General features: G+C 47.9%; 1 protein-coding gene across 3 annotated transcripts; it reads left to right on the forward strand.

Moving 5' to 3' along the window:
• The first annotated feature begins 674 nt into the window (after window positions 1–674).
• Window positions 675–18,001, forward strand: GPRC5A (G protein-coupled receptor class C group 5 member A). 3 transcript variants are annotated; one of them, XM_045463108.1, is made up of 5 exons: window positions 675–939; window positions 1,423–1,606; window positions 13,430–14,358; window positions 16,675–16,733; window positions 17,027–18,001. In XM_045463108.1, exons 3-5 carry the CDS (start codon window positions 13,437–13,439, stop codon window positions 17,117–17,119), a joined length of 1,074 nt encoding a protein of 357 aa, XP_045319064.1. In that variant the 5' UTR covers window positions 675–939; window positions 1,423–1,606; window positions 13,430–13,436; the 3' UTR covers window positions 17,120–18,001. The 3 variants fall into 3 exon arrangements, with proteins under 3 accessions (XP_045319064.1, XP_045319065.1, XP_045319063.1); XM_045463109.1 differs by lacking the exon at window positions 1,423–1,606 and adding an exon at window positions 7,673–7,713; XM_045463107.1 differs by lacking the exon at window positions 1,423–1,606 and having other exon boundaries at window positions 677–939.
• Window positions 18,002–19,098: the final 1,097 nt, after the last annotated feature.

The following is a 19,098-nucleotide window of genomic DNA, read 5'->3' on the forward strand; positions in this document are numbered from 1 at the left end:
AAGGCTTTTAGAGAGGTAGTTAGGAAAGTACAGAGATAGTGAGGTCTCCACCCCGGGACGGCACTAAGACTGCTCATCTGAGGACAGTTCCACAGGTGGAGTTTGCGGAGCTGACTCCGGATCCCCCGAGGAATCTTCCTTGGTTTCGACCTGGCTTTGGCTGGGGCGCCAGAAAGAGGGGTCACCTCCTTGCCCCGCCTGGCTTTCCATCCTGCACTGGTGGGAGAGAGTGATAGGCTAAGCTAAGAGGAAAGGTGAGGAAATCGAACTTCTCCCGCACCACGGCAGGAAGGGCCACCTGGAGGTCAGCTCTCCTTCCTATTTAACACACACGCGCGCGCACGCGCCGGCCGTGGGACCCAGGAGCTAACCCAGGCGCCACAACCTGGCTGGCCCAGGCCCTTGTCGGAGGGGGGTGCCCGGCGGGGAGGGCGGGTGTGGCTCTCCCCCACCCCCGCCCCGGACGTGACAGCTTGCGGGACGATAACGAGAGGTCCCCTCTGGCCACTTTTCCTCCCGGGCCCTGGGACCTGCAGGTGCGCGCGTCCCGCAGCACTTTGGATGCGCTAGGCGGGGCCCGGGTGGTTCCTCCTGTCCCCCTCCCCCCCCTCCCCCCGCTTCAAGGGTGACTGTGCCGCTGACGTCAGGCGACTTTTGGTTCATACCCTGGCACGGGGACTTTATTTTCATAACAGCATGCAGTGCCGCGGAACTGGAATAGGCGTGTCCTCTCCCCCTGACCCTCTCCCGCCCCGTGTCCCTCTGCTCACCCCCTCGCTTGTTCCCTCCCTCCGGCGACGGCTGCCTTTATAACCGCTCAGCGCTGCGAGGGCGGGATAGCTGCCTGCGGGCTTCTCCAGCAGCTAGAGGCTCCTGTGCCGCCTCCGACGCGCGCGAAACAAGCAGCCCAAGTTCACGCGCCACGGCCCGGGCAGAAGGGTGAGTGAGGCGCGCGCTGCCCGGGGCGCCCTCTGCCTCCAGATTTAAATCCTTGGGGGAGTGCGGCTTTGGGAGGGGTGGGATACAAGAAAAGAGAACTCCTGGTAATGGACTACAGCGGGCTGTGAGAAAAAGAAATCCCAAGAATGGAATTTCTCTAGTTTGGTTAACTGAACTCAGAATCCCCGCCCTGAGGTTCTCAGGCTGAGAAAGAGGCGTAGAGCAAAAAAATAGTCGGGATAATATTTGTGCTCAGACACGTTTACAAACTCCTAGCAGGTGGAATCCTGGCTGGGCACGTGAGCAGCTTGGGGATCACACTTAGGGAAGAGAAAAGGAGACCGATTTTAGAGGATGGGATTGGGGGTGGAGAGGGTTGGGAGTTGGGGGTGGAGGGAGGTAGGAGGAGGGACATAGTGACAGTTGCTACTTCACTCAGGTACTGAAAAGTTTTGATTTGTGTTCTCCTTTCACAACAAGCAGACCTTTGTGAATTTTGGGAAGCCGATCGTTGAAGCCACCCCTTCTCTTGATTAGAGTGTCAGGCTGTCAGTCCCACAGCTCTCCTTCCCTGGCTGTCCTTTGAGTTGCTCAGGAACCTTGGGGCTGATGGAAGTTGAATATCCGATAACAGCCCACTTTCTGGCAACAACTAGATAGGACCCAGGTATGGCCCCAAAGCTGTCCAAGATACTCCCTTAAACATCTACTGGGGGAAGGGTGTGTGTGTGTGGTGGTGGTGGTGGGGGGGGGGGGGTAACATAGGGCTAGTAATAGAGAAAGCCTGCTTAGGACCAAAGAATTAGAAGGCTTTTCTGTTCCTGGCTTCTTTCCAGGCTGATTTTCTCCTTAGAGGGTTTGTAAAGGCCACACCTGTTGAAGGGTTCAATTGAATCAGACACCAATGTGGGCTCACTCCTGAAGGGCAATCCTTGAACCACTTCAGATACATTGGGCTGGGACCCATGGGAGGGGTGAGAATGGGGGACAGATCTCCCCCCTCCAGGTCTGTGTGCTGGCTATCACTAGGAGAGGGATGGAATGACAGAAAGGAACAGTCAGCAGCGGCGTTATCTGGGAAGCAGAAAGGCTCCTCTGAGGATATGGCCAGATGTGTGCTCAGAGGACAGATAGAAATGAGCATGACATTTCTGGGAAGTGCGCTCAGTCTTGAGTCAGAAGACTGATTTCTCATCCAGGCTCTGCGGGAACCTGCAGCTGTGAGGAGGCCAGGGCCTGGGCCTTGAGTTCCTCTAAGGGGTCTAGGCAAGGCCCCCATCTCCTTCCCATGGCTGAGATTCTAGCCCCTCTGTATCTGCATGTGTCCCTTTGGGAATCTTCTTTGGAGTTTGCAGAATAGCATTCCACTACTTAGTGAAAATTGAAGATGAATTTTGACTGTGATTTCTTTCTTCTCATTTTGGAAGTTTGCCTTCAGGTCCAGTTCTGTTTAAAACCCAGACTGACCTGAGGAAATGGACAGGAAGTGATGTGCTGGTATATTAGGACCTTAAGAAACAATGAATTGAATAGTATTTTCATCTGAAGGATCTCAGATTTTCTGAGCAGTTTTGTGTGTTTGTTTCTACTTTTATTTCTGTATTTATTGCTTTGTGGTCAGAATATATAATCTGTATGTTTCTTATTTCAGAATTTCAGATTTTTTTGTGGTTTAAAACATGCTGTTTTTGTAAATATTTCATAACCATTTCAACAGAAGCAATCATATAGAAAGGGATTGGTAAACTAGTTCCATGGCCAAACACAGCAAACTCCCTCTTTTTGTAAATAAAGTTTTATTGGAACACAGCTATACTCATTTTTCTATGCATTATCTATGGCTGCTTTCAGCCCTGCAAACCCTAAACTACTTATTTGGATCTTTGCAGAAAATGTTTGCTGATCACAGATACAGAGGATTGGAATTATATGATTAACAATGGAGATCTAATAAGAACATAGAGACTATTTCAATTAAAGTGTCCATAGAACATTTATAAAAAGTTATCGTATTATTACTCTTCTATTTCATCTGCTAAGGACTGATAAAGAATATTAAAGTCTCCTAGAAATATTAAAATCTCCTATAACTATAGTATTTCTTTTAATTTCTCCTTGTATTTCCAGTAGCTTTTGTTTTATGTATTTTGGTGCTATGTTATTTAGTGCATAAAAGTTTATGATAGTTGTATCTTCCATGTGGAGTATCCTTAATGATTATAAAGTAAGCTTTTTGGTTCCTACAATGTCTTTTTGCCTTAACTAAACGTTGTGTGATATGAATACTTCAACTCTTACTTAATTTTCTTGCCTTCAGCAAGCTACTTAATTTTGTACTTGATACATAATACCTGCTAAAGAAACACTATTTCTTATTGCTTATTTTTGTGTTTGTTTACATTTTTCCTTTTGTTTTAATTTATTCTTTTTTCAAAATGAAAAAGTTACCACTTACATTTATTGTAATAATTGTTGCTTGCTATTGCCATATAATTTTTGGCCACATGGTCTGCTCTCTCAATCTTTTCCCACATTAGGTAGTCTATATTGTATCTTTAGATCGAGTAGGGTGCTAAGTGAGTGGTCATGCCATTCTTAGGGCTTAGAAATACAGGCTTGTAAGGAAGGATGATAAGTTTAGCTTGGGACTTGTTGGATTGAACACGAATATGTTATTTTTATATATAAAATATTTAGAAGAAGGCATCTTTGAGAGCTGTGAGCTGGTATACCAGTATGGACTTTACTTTATCCACCTATTTTCTGGAAATTTTATTTCTTAAAATCCTGGGCCTAAAATATTTGGAAGTTTCACTCAAAATATTATTTTCTTTTAAAGATTTCTAGTATTTTATATTCCAGCAATTTACTTCACAGAAATCTAAAGTTCGTATGCTTTGTTTAGAATGGAGGGAGATGGTATGGAATGTCTCCAGGGAACTACCTGAAAGTAAAGAAACTGGGATATACACTGTAGTTATGCTTGTTTAGATCTGCCTAAGGTGGTAAGGTAACTTATTTTCTCTCAGTTACTACAAAAGGAACTCAATTCAGTGATGTTATTCAGAGGTTATTCATAAGCTGATGCCATAATCACTTTTATGTCATCAGAATTAGGATGACTACCCAGAACAGGGGATCCTGGAGATTTCCCTGTAGACACTTTCCATTTATAACTAATCCTTCATCATGGGCAGAGACATTCCCTTGGGACTCCACCCTTGTCTTAGAATTCAGCCTAGATAAAAAGATGAGGATAAGCATCAGCTTGTATTCATCTTCCAAAATTCTTCTTCCCCATTAACTCACACTTGCCAATAAATAACTTGCTTTGAGTAGATATTCAGTGGCCAGTCTTAGTCCAAAACATTTGCTCAGCAACCCCTGTGCAGAGCATATAGTGAGGAGAATACCAACAAATAGAAAGTTTGCTGTTTCCTTTAAAAAGCTTGTTATCTGATAGTTGAGTCAGCATTGATATTAATGTGTTGTATAAAACATATATGTGGAAAAACTTGAGTACCAAGAAATACTTAATCGCAAAAACTATGATGAGAGTTTAGAATACATTTAGAATGAGATGGGACTAATAATTTTTAAAATTATTATTATTAAATTATTATTACCTCAAGATAGGGGTAAGTTTTGAGTTATATTTCAAAGCAATATGGTAAATGGATTGTGAAGAGGAGGGGAAGGGTCTTTCTGGTTGGGAGAACAAATGCACGTGCTGAGGCAAAAAGCAGGACTTTGTCACAATCCCCTTCTGGATAGAAATACTCTTGGAAGATTGGTTTGCCTTGCATGGAGGTGGGGACGGGAGTTAGGAAGGGTTGGGAGGACCAGTTGGAGAAAAGCCATGAAGCTCTGGAACTGAATCTGTTAATAACAGACAAAAAGGAGCTAATATGTTAATTCAAAGATCCCTTCCCAGGCCTTCCCTTCTTTGTTCCCCTTACAGACCACTTTTTTTTTTTTTTTTTTTTTTTTTGAAGCTGCTCCTTGGCTTCTGGGAAACCAGTCCACTCAGGCTTATTATGATGATTGTTTTTTTACCAACCCCTGATCGTTAGAAAAAAATTTTTTTTTTTTTTTTTTTTTTTTAAATTTTAGAGAGAGAATGAGCAGGGGAGAGGGACAGAGGGAGAGAGAATCTTAAGCAGGCTTCACGCTCAGCACAGAGCCCCATGCAGGGCTCCATCCCACAACCCTGGGGTTGTGACCTGAGTGGAAATCAACCGAGCGCTCGACCAACTGAACCACGCCAGCGCCCCAATCCCTGATCAAGTTTTAAACCATCTTTTGTTGACCGCTGCGTTGGTGAGATGGTGTTCCCCTGGTTCTGCCCTTGGCCCCCTACCCACTGTACTTGTTCCCAGTGTGATCTTGTTCTCCTCCCAAGGCTTCAGATACCTCCTCTAGGCCCACTCTGTACTTACAGCCCAAACCTCTCCGGAGCCTCAGACTTGCATGTCTAAGTGCAGAGGGGGTCAGCACAACCAGGTCCTGGAGCCTGGCTTCTAAGTGCCATGAGATCTTGGGCAAGTTATTTTAATTTCTCTGTGCCTCAACTGCAGAAAGGGGACGTAATAATAGGGTTGTTGTGAGAAGGCAGGAATGTGTGGCCCGGAGTAAACTCTCAGGAGGACTTTGTGTTGTCCTTTCTGGATGCCTCCAGTTGCACGTTCCATATTCATCTTAGATTCCACACGACCACGCTTGGCATCGGTCCTCACCCGCCTGCATTTCTAGGCTCCACGCAGTTGCCTAAGCCAGAAATCTGGGAATTAACCTACCTTCCTAAAAATCTCCCACTATTTGCTGCTTATCTTTCATGCTTCACCTCCCTGGTCTCTGTAGCATTAAAAAAAAAAAAAAAAAAGAAACCCGTTAGGTAGAATGGATCACTGTTTTCCGTGTGCACTTAGCATTCTCTGCACAGCCCGTGACTCCTTTTTTGTATGTCACCGTGACTCTGTTGGGTCTCCCAGGGGCAGTAGACATACTTTTGGTCTGTGTGACTTAGCACAGTACCTAACACATTTATTTTTAGGCATTTATTTTTTTAAAAAAATGTTTAGTGTTTATTTTTACTTTTCAGAGAGAGAGAAAGGGAGAGGGCAAGCGAGCAGGGGAGGGGCAGAGAGAGAGAAGAAGACACAGAATCCGAAGCAGGCTCCAGGTTCTGAGCTGTCAGCACAGAGCCCTACGCGGGGCTCGAACTCGTGAACTGTGAGATCATGACCTGAGACAAAGTGGGACCCTTGACCAACTGAGCCACCCAGGAGCCCCACAGAGTGGGCATTTAAATGCGTGTTGATCAAGTGTAGTATTGCTCACTGTGGAGACTTCTCAGAGCCGGTTTAAGTGGAGAGAGGCAGGAGTTGGGGGGCAAAGCTTCAGAGTTCATCACCGTGATTTCGAGATGAAATGAAAAATTACATTATGATTAAAGCCACTCATAAAGGGATAGTCTTCTCAGCTCTGTGAAACTGGGCACAGTAACTTCTAAGAGTCTGTCTTCTCACCTATAAAATGGGTTGTAGGAATAGTAAATGAAGCAATAAATGTGAAAACATGTAAATGAGAGAATCCATACAAAAACATAAACCCTCAGCAGGGTGCCTGCCTCCGGGGAACTCAGGATGTGGCCGGAGTCATTATTTTTATTCATAATTGTATTGGGACTCTTGCGCTACATTGAATGAGGCAATTCAAGAAAAAGAGAGAAAATTAAAATGCTAGAAAATCACACGTTTTCCTGGCTCAGGTAGAGGGGACTCAGCTTCAACAAACACTAAAGTTATTTGGTATCATTCCCCAGGCACCGCTGAGAGGTAGGTATTGTCTTCTTCATTTTCAGATGAAAGAATGAGATATGTCTCATAAGGAGGAAGATAAGATTGGCTTTGGCTAGGCTCTGGGCCCCAGGTTATTCACGCTCAGATACGGTGGGGGTGGGGTGGAGGGGGGTGTGGCCCAGGCAAGCAGCTTGGGCGACCTTCCAGGCCTGGGCATCAGGAGCTCTAGACCCCATTCTCGCCCCCCTGGGAAAAGAGGAGAGGAGTCTTGGGGAAGCTGGGGGACTCATCAATGCTGGCATTCATTTGTTCTTGCATACCAGCTAGGGCCTTGGGTCTGGCAAGAGCGGGCCCGGGTCTAAGGTCAGTATTGCTCTGCTACCTGGTGGCCTCGTCCTACAGGTGAGCCTTTGCCTGGTGGCCCTCTCCTTGCTTGGCCTGCGCTCGGACCCTCAGTCACCTCCAGCCCTGTTTTGGGGTTTGGTTAGGAATTGGCAGGGCATGTTCTTTTAATGACAGGAGGTGGGGCGAGGAGAAGAATGAGGGGGAGGGAGAAAGAGATTTGGGAATTGTCTAAAAGGAGTTTTCTAGAGGGATGAACAGTGAAGCTGGAGGTGGGCTCACACCATCGAGTTCAGCACCCCACCCTCATTTTTCAGAAAAGGGGAGGGAGGTTCCTGGAGATAGTGTCCACACAGAAGGCAGCTGAAACCCCTTCTCTCTGAAAGGGCGGGGTGAAGACAGGGCTTGGTCTTGAGCCCAGGAAGTGACTTCCTGCCTCCCCCTTCCTCCCTTTTCTCCCTCCCTCCTTGCCTTTCTTCCTCCCCTATCACCTCTTCCTCTTATTGTCCTTTCCTTTCTTTCTCCCTTTCCCCTCTCTTTTTTCTTTTTAACTTTTCTTTTTTTTTCTTTCATGCCCTGACTCATTCCAGAAGGGTTTAGGACAGCGCCAGGCGACTGCAAGGTCTGCGTGGTAGGTGTTGTTGGATTATTGGACCGTGAGTTGTTAGCTTAGTTAGCAGCTGTAATAAGTGAAGGGGGTCTCACCCTTATGACTCAAGGCCCTTTCCTGTGTCCCAGGTCAGAGGCTACATACTTTAAAACTATACCATGTTCCTGCCAAGTACAGGGTTTAGTCATCAGGGAGTTGGGTGGGAATGTGGACTGTATTCTAGTAAATCTGTCTCTGCTTCCTGGGAAATCTCAGGACTCATACTTTCCTGGGAGACACCTGGCATCATTCAGATAGGAGCACGGTTCCAGACATGGCCCAGAGCCCCTAGCCTCGGACCCGAAGTGTGTTTTAGACAGCCCACATGAGGAGGACAGGAGGAAGGGAGGTTGGGACTCGGGACAGTGAACGGGGAGCTAGCAAGGAGACCAGGTACGGCCACCCCACCCACGCTGTCCTCTGAGCAGCCCCTCCTCTCCCAGCGGACTCCACTTCTATCCCTGAGCACACCCGTCCATCCTACTTAGGCATTTACCATCTATCAGGTTAGAGACTGAGGAGAAACTCTTAACAACTCAGTCCCTGCCATCAAAGAGCGTTTCAGTCTGGAAGAAGACACAGACTTCCCAATAGGTATTGCAGGGCTGCGTGAACAGGGCTATGGTAGGAAGCGCAAGAGGCAGGCAGGGCTGAGGACGCAGAGCCTTACACTTTTGTGCAGGATTATGGCTCTTCCCCCCTGGCTGCCGATAGAGCAGCTCCGAGAGGACAGGCCTGGAGCATGAGGTGGGGGGGTGTCTTCTGAAGGGGTCCAGGTGGAGGGGTCAGAGGAGTGGAATATTCAAGAGCTCCTGAAGAGATGTCATCCGCAGGACATGAATGTTGGGTTTGCTAATGTGGGATGGGGATTTCTCAGGCCATTTCCCAGCTCTGAGGTGGATCTTAAATTGGCTTTTGGTGCCTCTGCCTTGGGCTCACCGGCGGGAGCCCCCTGCGCTGCCTCCTGCCCTTCTTTCTCCTCTTCCACGGCCTTCTCTCCTGCCCTGCCTGCTGCAGTGGAGCGCATGTGGCCAGTGTGCAGGCATCTGAGGGTATTATGCGTAACTTGAACAGCTGGAGCAGCTCACAAGGGCAGGCCGCGTGCCTCAGTGGATTTCATCCGTGCTCAAAGCCTAGCGCATTGCCCGAGTGCTGATGGAGTCACCGCCCCCCCCCCCCCAACCTTGCCAATGGCAGGTCCCCCCTGGCTTTAAAGCCCTTACCAGACACAGGGCTCTATGGGTGTAATGTTGGAGTTAGAATTCTGGTTTGAATTCAGAATTGGATTCAGTTGACCGTGCCTTGTCCTAGCGGTGTGACTTTGGTGAGCCAGCTGACTTGTGTCTCAGTGGCTGCAGTTGGAGGACAGGGATAACGAGGGTATGAGCTATAGCAGAAGGTGGTTGTGAGGGTTAAATGGGTAGAGCGCATAAGGGCATGCCTCACCCCTGCTGAGAACGAGTTAGTGGTGAGACGTCCTCTCCCTGTTCAGAGCTGTCCAAGAGTAAATGGCTCCTTGCAGCCCCCATTTGGACTTTGTAGGAGGTAGTCTTTTCTTGATGGGACCCCAAATCTCTCTGCCCTTGACTTTGGTTACAAGCGATGGCCAAATAACCCGTGGTCTCATTCCATTTTCTCTTTCTTGCTCCCGCCCTGAGGTTCCTCTCTAGCTCCTGGCAGTTTGTTTTCCCAAATGCTCATTGCTTCCCTTTTCCCCTCAAACCTTGCTTTCTAGAAGTCCTTCGTAGCTTCTCAGAACCCCGTCCTTTCCCCCAGCTACCTTCCTGGTGTCTTTTCCTCATCTGGGCCACTCCCTGAGTGACACAGGGCCTTCCCCATACAGAGCTGCTTGTTAATGAGTCCAGTGAGTTTTATTTTCCTCTGACCAAATTCAAAGTACTTAGGACGCTTTAGACCCATTGCGCAATGCCTGTCGTGCAGGGGAAGAGGTGGAGGAGGGCTAACGGAGGTGAAGTAAGGATAATTCCAAAAAAATTAGTCACTCAGATAAACACGTATTTACTAAGAAAAAATTTAAAAGGACAGTTGTGAGCGAATTGGGAAATATGAACCCTAACTGGATATTTGATATTAAAGGGTTATTGTTAATTTTTAAAGGGTGGTTAAGTTAAAAAGGAGTTTTATCTTTTAGAGATACATGAAGTGTTTAAGTATAAAAGGATATGATGTCTGCGGTTTGCTTAAAAACAATCTAGTGAGGGATGCCTGGCTGGCTCAAGTCAGTAGAGCATGGGACTCTTGTTCTCAGGGTTGGGGGTTTGGGCCCCACGTTGGATGTAGAGTCTACCTTAAAATAAATGGATAAATAAATTTTTAAAAAATCTAGTGAGGGGTACCTGGGTGGCTCAGTTGGTTAAATGTCTGACTCTTGATTTTGGCTCAGGTCATGATCTCACGGTTCGGGTGTTCAAACCCCGCATTGGGCTCTGAGCTCATAGCAAAGAGCCTGCTTGGGGTTCTCTCTCTCCCCCTCTGTCTGCCCTTCTCTCAAAACAGATAAATAAACTTAAGAAAAAATCTAGTGAGTGGGTGGGGATGTGGATGAAGCAAAATTGGCCATATATTGGTAATTTGTGAAACCAAGGGATGAGTCCAAGGGGTCTCCACCATCTTATTCTTTTTTTTGTGAGTATGCTTGAAAATTTCAGCATCTCTTTAAAAACAGTGTTTTAAAGGTACTTCAGGGACTGTTTCACCGTCTCCCGTGCATGATTGGGGGTGGGAGGTGGAGGCGAAGTTGAGGGACATAGGGTTTCTCCCCTCTCCACACCCATGGCCCATTGGTCTTGTTGGACTCTGGTCTGTGGATGCCAGGAGGCCCCCACACAGCATCCCCCACCCAGAAAGCTGCCACCACAAGGGAGGGGCCCGGAGCTCTAAGCTGGGGGCAGGAGGTTTCTGCCTCACTGTTCCTCTGTCCAGCACCACAGGTGCCCTTCAGGCAAACACCTCATCAGTCTCTGATAAGAGTTAGTCATCAGGCCCAAAGTCCTTCATAGTTTTCCATGATTATGATGACTACCATCAAGGGACGGCACTACCTTGAAGAGTGGGGAAGGGACAGTTGCGGGGCAGGGCTGGGAGGGTGAGATACCTTTCCTGCTGGATGCACCCTTCTGACTGATCTGAGAGGAGAGGAGAGGTGAGTGAGGATGAAATGCACATGGCCTTGGTCCCTTCCCTTGTGTGCACCGTGTTTGAACTCAACGGGGGTTCTTTCTCTTCCATATTCATGGTGCGGACCAGTAAGTGGGGTCTGTACCTCCTTTCTCCCTACCTCCATGGAGTGGACATTGGTACGCAAGGCAGATCAGACTTCGGGTCCTTGTGTTTCAGGAGTTGCCTATATCTAAGCTCAGTTGCCTTCCTTCTTCCTCCCGTTTCGTATTCTGCACTGCCCTGAAGACCCATCCTTTGCTCTGTGCTCTGCACGGTAGGGGCGACTGTGGTATAATTTCCATGGGGTAGAGTGCAGTGACACTCAACCTACTGAGCCATCCAGGTGCCCCCAGATTTTGTATCTTTAAGGGAAGCAGATGTTGGAATTCTGTCTGCACTGAGGAAGCTGCTCATTTGCCCTGGACAGTCAGTGAACAGTGGCCTGTTCTATATCTCACTGTGCTGTTCTCTGACTTGTGGTTTGATCATGAGGACATAAAATGGAAGGAGAAGGGAGGGTGTTGTTTTTCCATTGGGTTGATCACATAATCCCATAGAGCCATGAAGGGCCAGAGAAGTCTTGACTATTAAGTGTGTATGGGCATGTGGTGAAGAAATTTTGAGCTGTTTTTTCTGCTACAAGGAAAGAAGCAGGATCTGGCGGATGTTTTATACCTTTTCTTGCTTCCCAATGCCAGTGGCTTCCCTTCTTTCAATTCCTTTCTTCACAGGCTCTCCCTACTTGGCATTAGCAGAAGCCGAGATCTTTCACAGGTGATTTTCTGTGTGTGTGTGTGTGTGGGGGGGGGGGTGGTTCTCAGTGAGCCTTCCCTTCCCCTACCTCTGTCCTCTGCTCCCTGTCCCGACCATATTTCTCTTCTAGTCAGTTCAGGACTCTTCATTGTTGAGTGAGCAATCCTATCAGGAAAAGAAAAACTAAAGCACCCCCCCACCCAAAATCCTGCACAAATAGCATACAACAAACCAAAAGTAATGGTGTCCTAGAAACTAATAAACAGCCAGATAATTCAGAAAAAATTTTGTTGGCAAACTTTAAAGCCTTAGCACTTTTGAATTTCAGCATCTTACTTGACATTGACTTTGGAGTTTGAGAACCATACATTTTTGGGAAATGTACAAACTCCTTCTCTCTTCCTGTGTCTCAATTTATCTTCCCACTGTGCCCTGAATTCTTAGGAATTAGATTTCATGGGGTTTGGGAAACCAGCTGGGTCTGAAATTGACATGAAGGTTGTGGGAGCAGAGAAGGAAGCAGACCTGGGAGGTCAAGGAGAGATATATAGGAAGTAATCTGCTATATAGCCAGTCAACTCTGATTGTCTTTGAGTGGGTGAGCAGATTACCTGCTTTGTGGATCATCTATCCCCTGGGAGCTCCTAGCCTGTATGGGGCTGAACTAAGTGGAATCAAGACCATAAACAGAACTGGTTTATGGGGCATCTGATAAGGGAGAAAAAGGGGAGGAGGTAAGAGAGAGAAAGAGAGACAGAGAGAATGACAATATCTCAGTTTGCATTTAAGGCCAACTAGAACTCACTTGAGTGGTGGCACCTGCAGTAGTAGAGAGCATAGATCCTAGAATTTGACCTATATTCAAATGCTGCTTCTGCTATTTCCTCGTATATGATGTTGGGCAAGTAACTTGACCTGTCTCTGCCTCAGTTTTTTCATCTGTGATACAGGGCTATTTTTTTTTTTTTTTTTTTACCTCCTAGAGCTGCTTTGAAATTAAACTAGTATATACGAAACGTGATTAGAAGAGCTTCTGATCCACAGTAAAAATGCGCATTAGCTATTCGTAATATGTGTCATTGGATTATCCACTGTTGTTTTGTGTCCATGTCCCTCCTTACAGATAGTTAATAAAGAACTCTTTCTGACAGAGAAGACTCTTTCTATCGCTTTTTGGAATGAGTAGACCCATCCTTACAAACCTCAAGGAGGGGAAAAACCCTTGTAATAGGTGACAGCAAAGCTGAAGTCGAGGATCCCATGGTGGTGAAGGGAGTGTTTGGCCTTCTGTAGAGAAATTTACAGGAAAGAATGGGATGCTTACAAATGTCTGAAACAGAGGCAAAGGTGGAAAAAACCTTGAGACTGGCAAATTATGATTAAAGCTTTAAGCTTAGAGATTTTCATGTTTGATAATTCCTGAGAAAATACTAGCCAAAAGTATCAGGATCCCTGGCAAGGTATTTGTGACATATTTTTTTGAAATGAGACCCTGAAATTCCTCAGCAGAGCACTGAGTCGTCTGGCATCAGGGTACGTATTAATATAGTTTAATTGTGGGGAGATTTGTCTTTTCCCTCCATCAGTCTGTAGAACTTGCCATGAGAGGTGGAGAAAAGTTAGTAGCTCCATCTAATGTAGCGAATTCAGAGGCAAAACCCCGGCCTAACATGTAAAAGTTTTCCCTAATCTTTTGGGTCCCCTGTGCCTGTCCGAGTTTGTTAGGAGATTCACCGCCCCTCCCCCCAACTTTGCGTTTATGCAGGACCAGAATGGCCACGACATCCCCTAGTGGTTGCCGCTCAAGCCTGGACGCCAAGTACCACAGACTTTGTGATACCACTCAAATCTGGGGCATTGTCCTAGAAGCGGTGGCCGCAGTGGGGGCTGTGACCTCGGTGGCCTTCATGCTCGGTCTCCTGATCCTCATCTGCAAGGTGCAGGACTCCAACAGGCGAAAAGTGCTCCCGACCCAGTTTCTCTTCCTGCTGGGTGTGCTGGGCATCTTCGGCCTCACCTTCGCTTTCATCATCCAACTCGATGGCAGTACAGGGCCCACCCGCTTCTTCCTCTTCGGCGTCCTCTTCTCCCTCTGCTTCTCCTGCCTGCTGGCTCATGCTTTCAACCTGACGAAGCTGGTGCGTGGGAGGAAGCCCCTGTCCTTGCTGGTGATGCTGGGCCTGGCCGTGGGCTTCAGCCTGGTGCAGGACGTCATTGCTATCGAGTACATCGTCCTCACCATGAACAGGACCAATGTCGCCATCTTCTCTGAGCTTTCTGCCTCTCGGCGCAATGAAGACTTTGTCCTGTTGCTCACCTATGTCCTTTTCTTGATGGCGTTGACCTTCCTCACGTCCTGCTCCATCTTCCGTGGATCCTTCACTGGCTGGAAGAGACACGGAGTCCACGTCTTCCTCACCATGGTTCTCTCCATTGCCATCTGGGTGACGTGGATCACCCTGCTCCTGATTTCTGCCCTTGGCCCCGAGTGGGATGATACCGTCCTCAGCTCAGCCTTGGTTGCCAATGGCTGGGTTTTCCTGTTGGCTTACATTGCGCCCGAGTTTCAGCTGCTCACGAAGCAACGGAACCCCATGGATTACCCTGTTGAGGATGCGTTTTGTAAACCTCAGCTCATGAAGCAGAGCTATGGTGTGGAGAACAGAGCCTACTCTCAAGAGGAAATCACTCAAGGTACAGAGCACGGCTGGGTGAGAATTCCTTGTAGGAAGATGGGAGAGAATCATAGGATATTGGTTGTTGTTTTGTTTTGTTTTTACATTTTTATTTATTTTTGAGAGACGGAGAGAGACAGAGCACAGGTGGGGGAGGGGAAGAGAGAATGAGACACAGAATCCGAAGCAGGGTCCAGGCTCTGAGCTGTCAGCACAGAGCCTGATGTGGTGCTCGAACTCACAAACTGTATGATCATGACCTGAGCTGAAGTCGGACGCTTAACCACTTAACCTGAGCCACCCAGGCGCCCCAGAATCATAGGATATTGTAACTGTAAGGAACATTCACGATTATCCAGGTCATACCCCTGACAGAACAGACAGGGTCCCCAAGGCTCATCCAGCTGGTTAGAGTTCTAGTAGAACTAGAAGCTGGCCTCTGGAGTCTTAATCTAGTACTTTCTACACAATACCCTGTGGGTTTCTCTGAGTCAAAATAAGTTGGAGCAAAGGAATGACTAGAAACATCCCTAGAGACCTGTAGGCGAGATTGTGTTCTTTATGAAAGATAGCTGGGTGTTCCTTCCAGAAACGTGAAGCCTTTATAGATTTGAATGCAGAAAGCCAAGCCATGATTCCTTGCGGTAGGCACAGAGCACAGAGGAGGGAGAAAGCCCTTTTACCACAAACCCGCAGAAATCTCCATAAAGTTACTGAGGATTCTGATTTATCCTGCACAGCCTCATCTTACTGCGTGTCTCTGGGCCCACGGGAGGGAAGAGATTGTATCTGACATGAAAGAATCCAATGATTTTGCTCTTGCAGTCACGAGTAACCAGGTGTTCTGTTGTTCTCACAACAGAAAGAGGCTACACCGACAGCTAGAGACTGCCCTTGCCCTTAGGGACCTATCCGTTGGTCTGTGAGGTGTCCACTGCTCTCTGGGCCTAATCAAGGGTCCCTGAGGTTTACACCGACCTCTGGGGGGGGGGGGGATGAGTTTGGGAGAGGAGTGAGGGACCTCCAAGGCTAGGTTCTTAGGTTCAGCTGACAGTTTCCTCTGCTCTTGAAGCCCGAGGTGCACAGCTTCCTGGTGCTTCTCACGGGAGCTGTGATTCCTCTCCGGGGCACTTGGAAGGCCAAAGGGAAACAGGGGCGGCTGGAGGGGATGTTTTAGCAGCCATCCACTCCTGTCCATTCTCACGGCTTCACTCTGTCACCGCGCTCCTGGACTCCCTGTTATCATTCCCTAACTGCGATTCCTCCCTTTCATCCTTCCTTCCATCCATTTTGTAGGCCACCCGTCCCCTTCCTCTCCCCTAAAATACCTCTCTGGCTACCACATGTTCCTGCTCGCAGACGTTGCTGGCTGTCTAAGATCCACCATGTTGACTTAGGGAGGCTTTTCCCAGCGAGAACCCAACAACCACGGAAGCTGTGCTCTCCGTCCAAACAAACCAAGTCACTCAGTGCCTTTCCCTGCCTGTGTGTCCAGGCTCCAGGCATGCCTTTGTGCCCTGTTCTTGCCCTTTTCCAGAGCACACATTGCCCAGTCTCCTTATTCACTCCTCCCACATGCTGTAGAACTTTGAAATGCTCTTATCGGAGTCTGTCTCATTTCATAGCTATTTGTGTAGCTGTCGTATATCCCTTGCTCTCCAGTGTCAGCCTCAGGCCAGGAATCCGTCTGGTTAATCCTTATATTCTCCGCAGTAACACAGAGAAAGTATTTGAGGTGTTCACGGAGTAAACCGAATAGGTACACTTGGTGGGAAATCTCAGTAACCTGGAACAGGTAAATGGATTGCTTTAAATTGTATTCACGACAACCGTATGTGTTTACTCTTCGGTTCCAGAGTTTAAATCCCTCCAGTGTTCCCCAAATACTGAGAAAACAATTGCTCATAAGTTCTGCCCCCTCCCAAAGAAAGTAATAAAATTTTTTTTTCTTGCCTTGCTGGTGGTTAAGGAAGCGGGTAAATCCGTAGTGAGCCTCACTGTGGGTAACCGACAGCGCTTGGACAGCTCTGTCTGAAAAGACTGGTTTCAAGGGTGCTTTTCAAGTGGTCCTGGATTGAGGTGTGCCACCCGTGAAAGTTTTGGGAAAGGTGCTTCTCTAGTGACCCTATGTTGGTGGTTATTCATTTATTCAACCAATATTGTGCTTATTTTGTGTTTGGCCCTGGGCTTGGGACAATCTCTCCTCACATGAAACTCGCGTCTGCTGGGAAGATAGATGCTTGGATAAATGACTGAATTGGGGTAGGCACAGGCAGAAGCATGATGTGGTGGGGAGGACCCTAACGCTGTAATCCCCCCTCTCCCTCTCTTTCAGGCCTTGAAGAGCTAGGTGATACGCTCTATGCTCCCTACGCCACCCATTTTCAGCTGCAGGTAAATGGTTTCTTTCTCCTGTTACACCAGCAGCGTCAGTCCCCCTGGAATGTCTGTCCTTTGGGAACACGGGCTGTAGCCACTCTCATGGCCCCTGGAAGGCCGCCTTGAAAGGGTGCGGTGTCTTCCTTTCCCGTGATCTGCCTCAGGGGTTAGCACAGGACCCTGGAATGCAGGGCTTCAGGGGGAGGGTTGGGAGAAGGGGAGAGAGTTAGATTCCCGCCCAGATTGGAGCTCTGTGGAAATATCCGGGAATTGGAGTGGGTTTAATGATATGGTTGCTGCCTTTTCAGAATCGGACCTCCCAAAAGGACTTCTCCATTCCGCGGGCCCAGACTCGGACTAGCCCTTACAATGACTATGAAGGAAGGAAAGGCGGCAGTTAGCTGTTCCGAAGAGTGGGGCCAACACAGCAAGTCAGCCAACCAGGGGGGTGTTCAAAGGGATGTGGGCTACACTCGGAGTCGCCTAAGGAAACCGTACAGAACCTTTTGGGACGAGCTTTCCTTCCCTTCTGGAGTTGCTGGGGGGCTAACAGGACGGCAGGTCACAGCACTCTAGGGTTTTTCCTTTGTCCCATACTTAGGATCCGTCTTTTAAGCGGGAGGGAGTCTCAGGCAAACTCAGGGTGTGCCCCTCACTGTGCCCAGTCATTTCACAAGCCACGAGAGCTCTGCTCATCTGACCGCTTACTGGCGTGGTTAGCTGCAGGTGCCAGCCTTTCTAACTCAAGACGGGTTTTGTGAGGACCGCTTGGCCCGGAGCAGAATGGCAAATCTGGGCAAAAACAGCCAAGGCCTGTCCCTGCCGAAATCTACACTGGAGACCAACTCACTGGCACCCTCCCTTCTCGCCTGGGTAGGAGAGGCTCAAGGTCACCCTAAACGTTCTCATCTCTGGTGCTACCACAGGACCCCTGTGGGTCCGCAGCACCAATTCACAGGTCACCATTCCCAAACATGCTGTCCATCCCCAGACTGAAGCTCCCCTGTATGCCTCACCAGAAGTCCCTCTTCTGTAGCTCGCCAGCGGGGAGAAGCCCGATTTCTCTTTGGCAGGAGAATCTGTGCACTGTTCTTGCTATAAACTCCTGGCACTGATCCTTCTCTCGGCGCCTTGCTCCTCAGCTTCTGTAAATAGCTCTGCATTGTGTTCACCACCTGTATCCCACAGGAGGACATTGTCCTCCAAAGGAGAGTATTCCGTGTGTAATAAGTTATTCACTGTTCCTCACTTGGAGATGCAATAAAGATACGGTGGCAACTCTTTGACTGTGAGAGCTGCGGTGGGACCTGAAGGAGAGATGGCAGGCTCTTGTCTTCTTCACATGGAGCTCAAGACACAGAGCTGAAGTTCAAGGTTCAGTTCCGTTGGGTGAGAGGCAAGGGTGAGAGGGGGAGCCAAGAACGGCCACGGACTCTGAGGTTTTGTTCCAGGAAGGCAGAGGAATGGCAACCCTGGGATGGGCTTTGGTGGCCCCAGTAGGACCGGGAGGAGTCCTCAAGGCCAGCTTCCCGATCCACATGAGGTTTAATTGTAGGAGGGGATGAATTCAGATCCCTGGTTTTTTTTTTTATTTTTTTTATTTATTTTTATTTTTTTTTTTATTAAAAATTTTTTTTCAACGTTTATTTATTTTTTTTGGGACAGAGAGAGACAGAGCATGAACGGGGGAGGGGCAGAGAGAGAGGGAGACACAGAATCGGAAACAGGCTCCAGGCTCTGAGCCATCAGCCCAGAGCCTGATGCGGGGCTCGAGCTCACAGAGCGCGAGATCGTGACGTGGCTGAAGTCGGATGCTTAACTGACTGCGCCACCCAGGCGCCCCTTCAGATCCCTGTTTGACACAATCGGTTCATAATACCCCTTGGCAAATGCATAGTGACTAACAGTTATTATTTAGTTACCTCGAGAAGCAGCTCTGTGGGGTGGGGCAATAGGAAACACTCTTTGGTGAAGGAAAAAGAATAAATCCCCATATGCAGAAATGAAATGACATTTAGAAATTCTTAGCTGAGTTTGGGAGTTATCTCCTAAGAGCCTGATGCTCCATTTTTCATCAGAAGGAAAAACCCTGTTGGGAAGAGGTGAGGTGAGGCTGGAGAATTAATGACACTCTGAATTAAGGATGTTTACATTCCACAAAGATTTGGTGGTTTCCCACATGGCTTTGTCCCAGCATCAGCCTAGTTTTGTATTGAAAAGGGGGAATTACAAATAATGAGATGGATCCTTCTAGACCATTCTAATCTTTCTTAAGAGGTTAATCTTTTCTCAGTGAGGTTGTTGTCAGGTGAAGACAATATAATTTCACGTGTATTATCTACCACGGTGTAGGTACTCAAGAAATACATATTCCCTTCCC

The sequence above is a fragment of the Leopardus geoffroyi genome, chromosome B4, assembly GCF_018350155.1.
Source record: "Leopardus geoffroyi isolate Oge1 chromosome B4, O.geoffroyi_Oge1_pat1.0, whole genome shotgun sequence".
NCBI classification, from domain to species: Eukaryota; Metazoa; Chordata; class Mammalia; order Carnivora; family Felidae; genus Leopardus; species Leopardus geoffroyi.

What these genes read in the sequence shown, in the direction of transcription:
- GPRC5A (XM_045463108.1), top strand. Translation starts at nt 13,437, where the DNA reads ATGGCCACGACATCCCCTAGTGGTTGCCGCTCAAGCCTGGACGCCAAG. An exon ending in TCAAGAGGAAATCACTCAAG is followed by an intron (nt 14,359 to 16,674) that starts GTACAGAGCACG and finishes CCTCTCTTTCAG; the next exon opens with GCCTTGAAGAGCTAGGTGAT. An exon ending in CCACCCATTTTCAGCTGCAG is followed by an intron (nt 16,734 to 17,026) that starts GTAAATGGTTTC and finishes CTGCCTTTTCAG; the next exon opens with AATCGGACCTCCCAAAAGGA.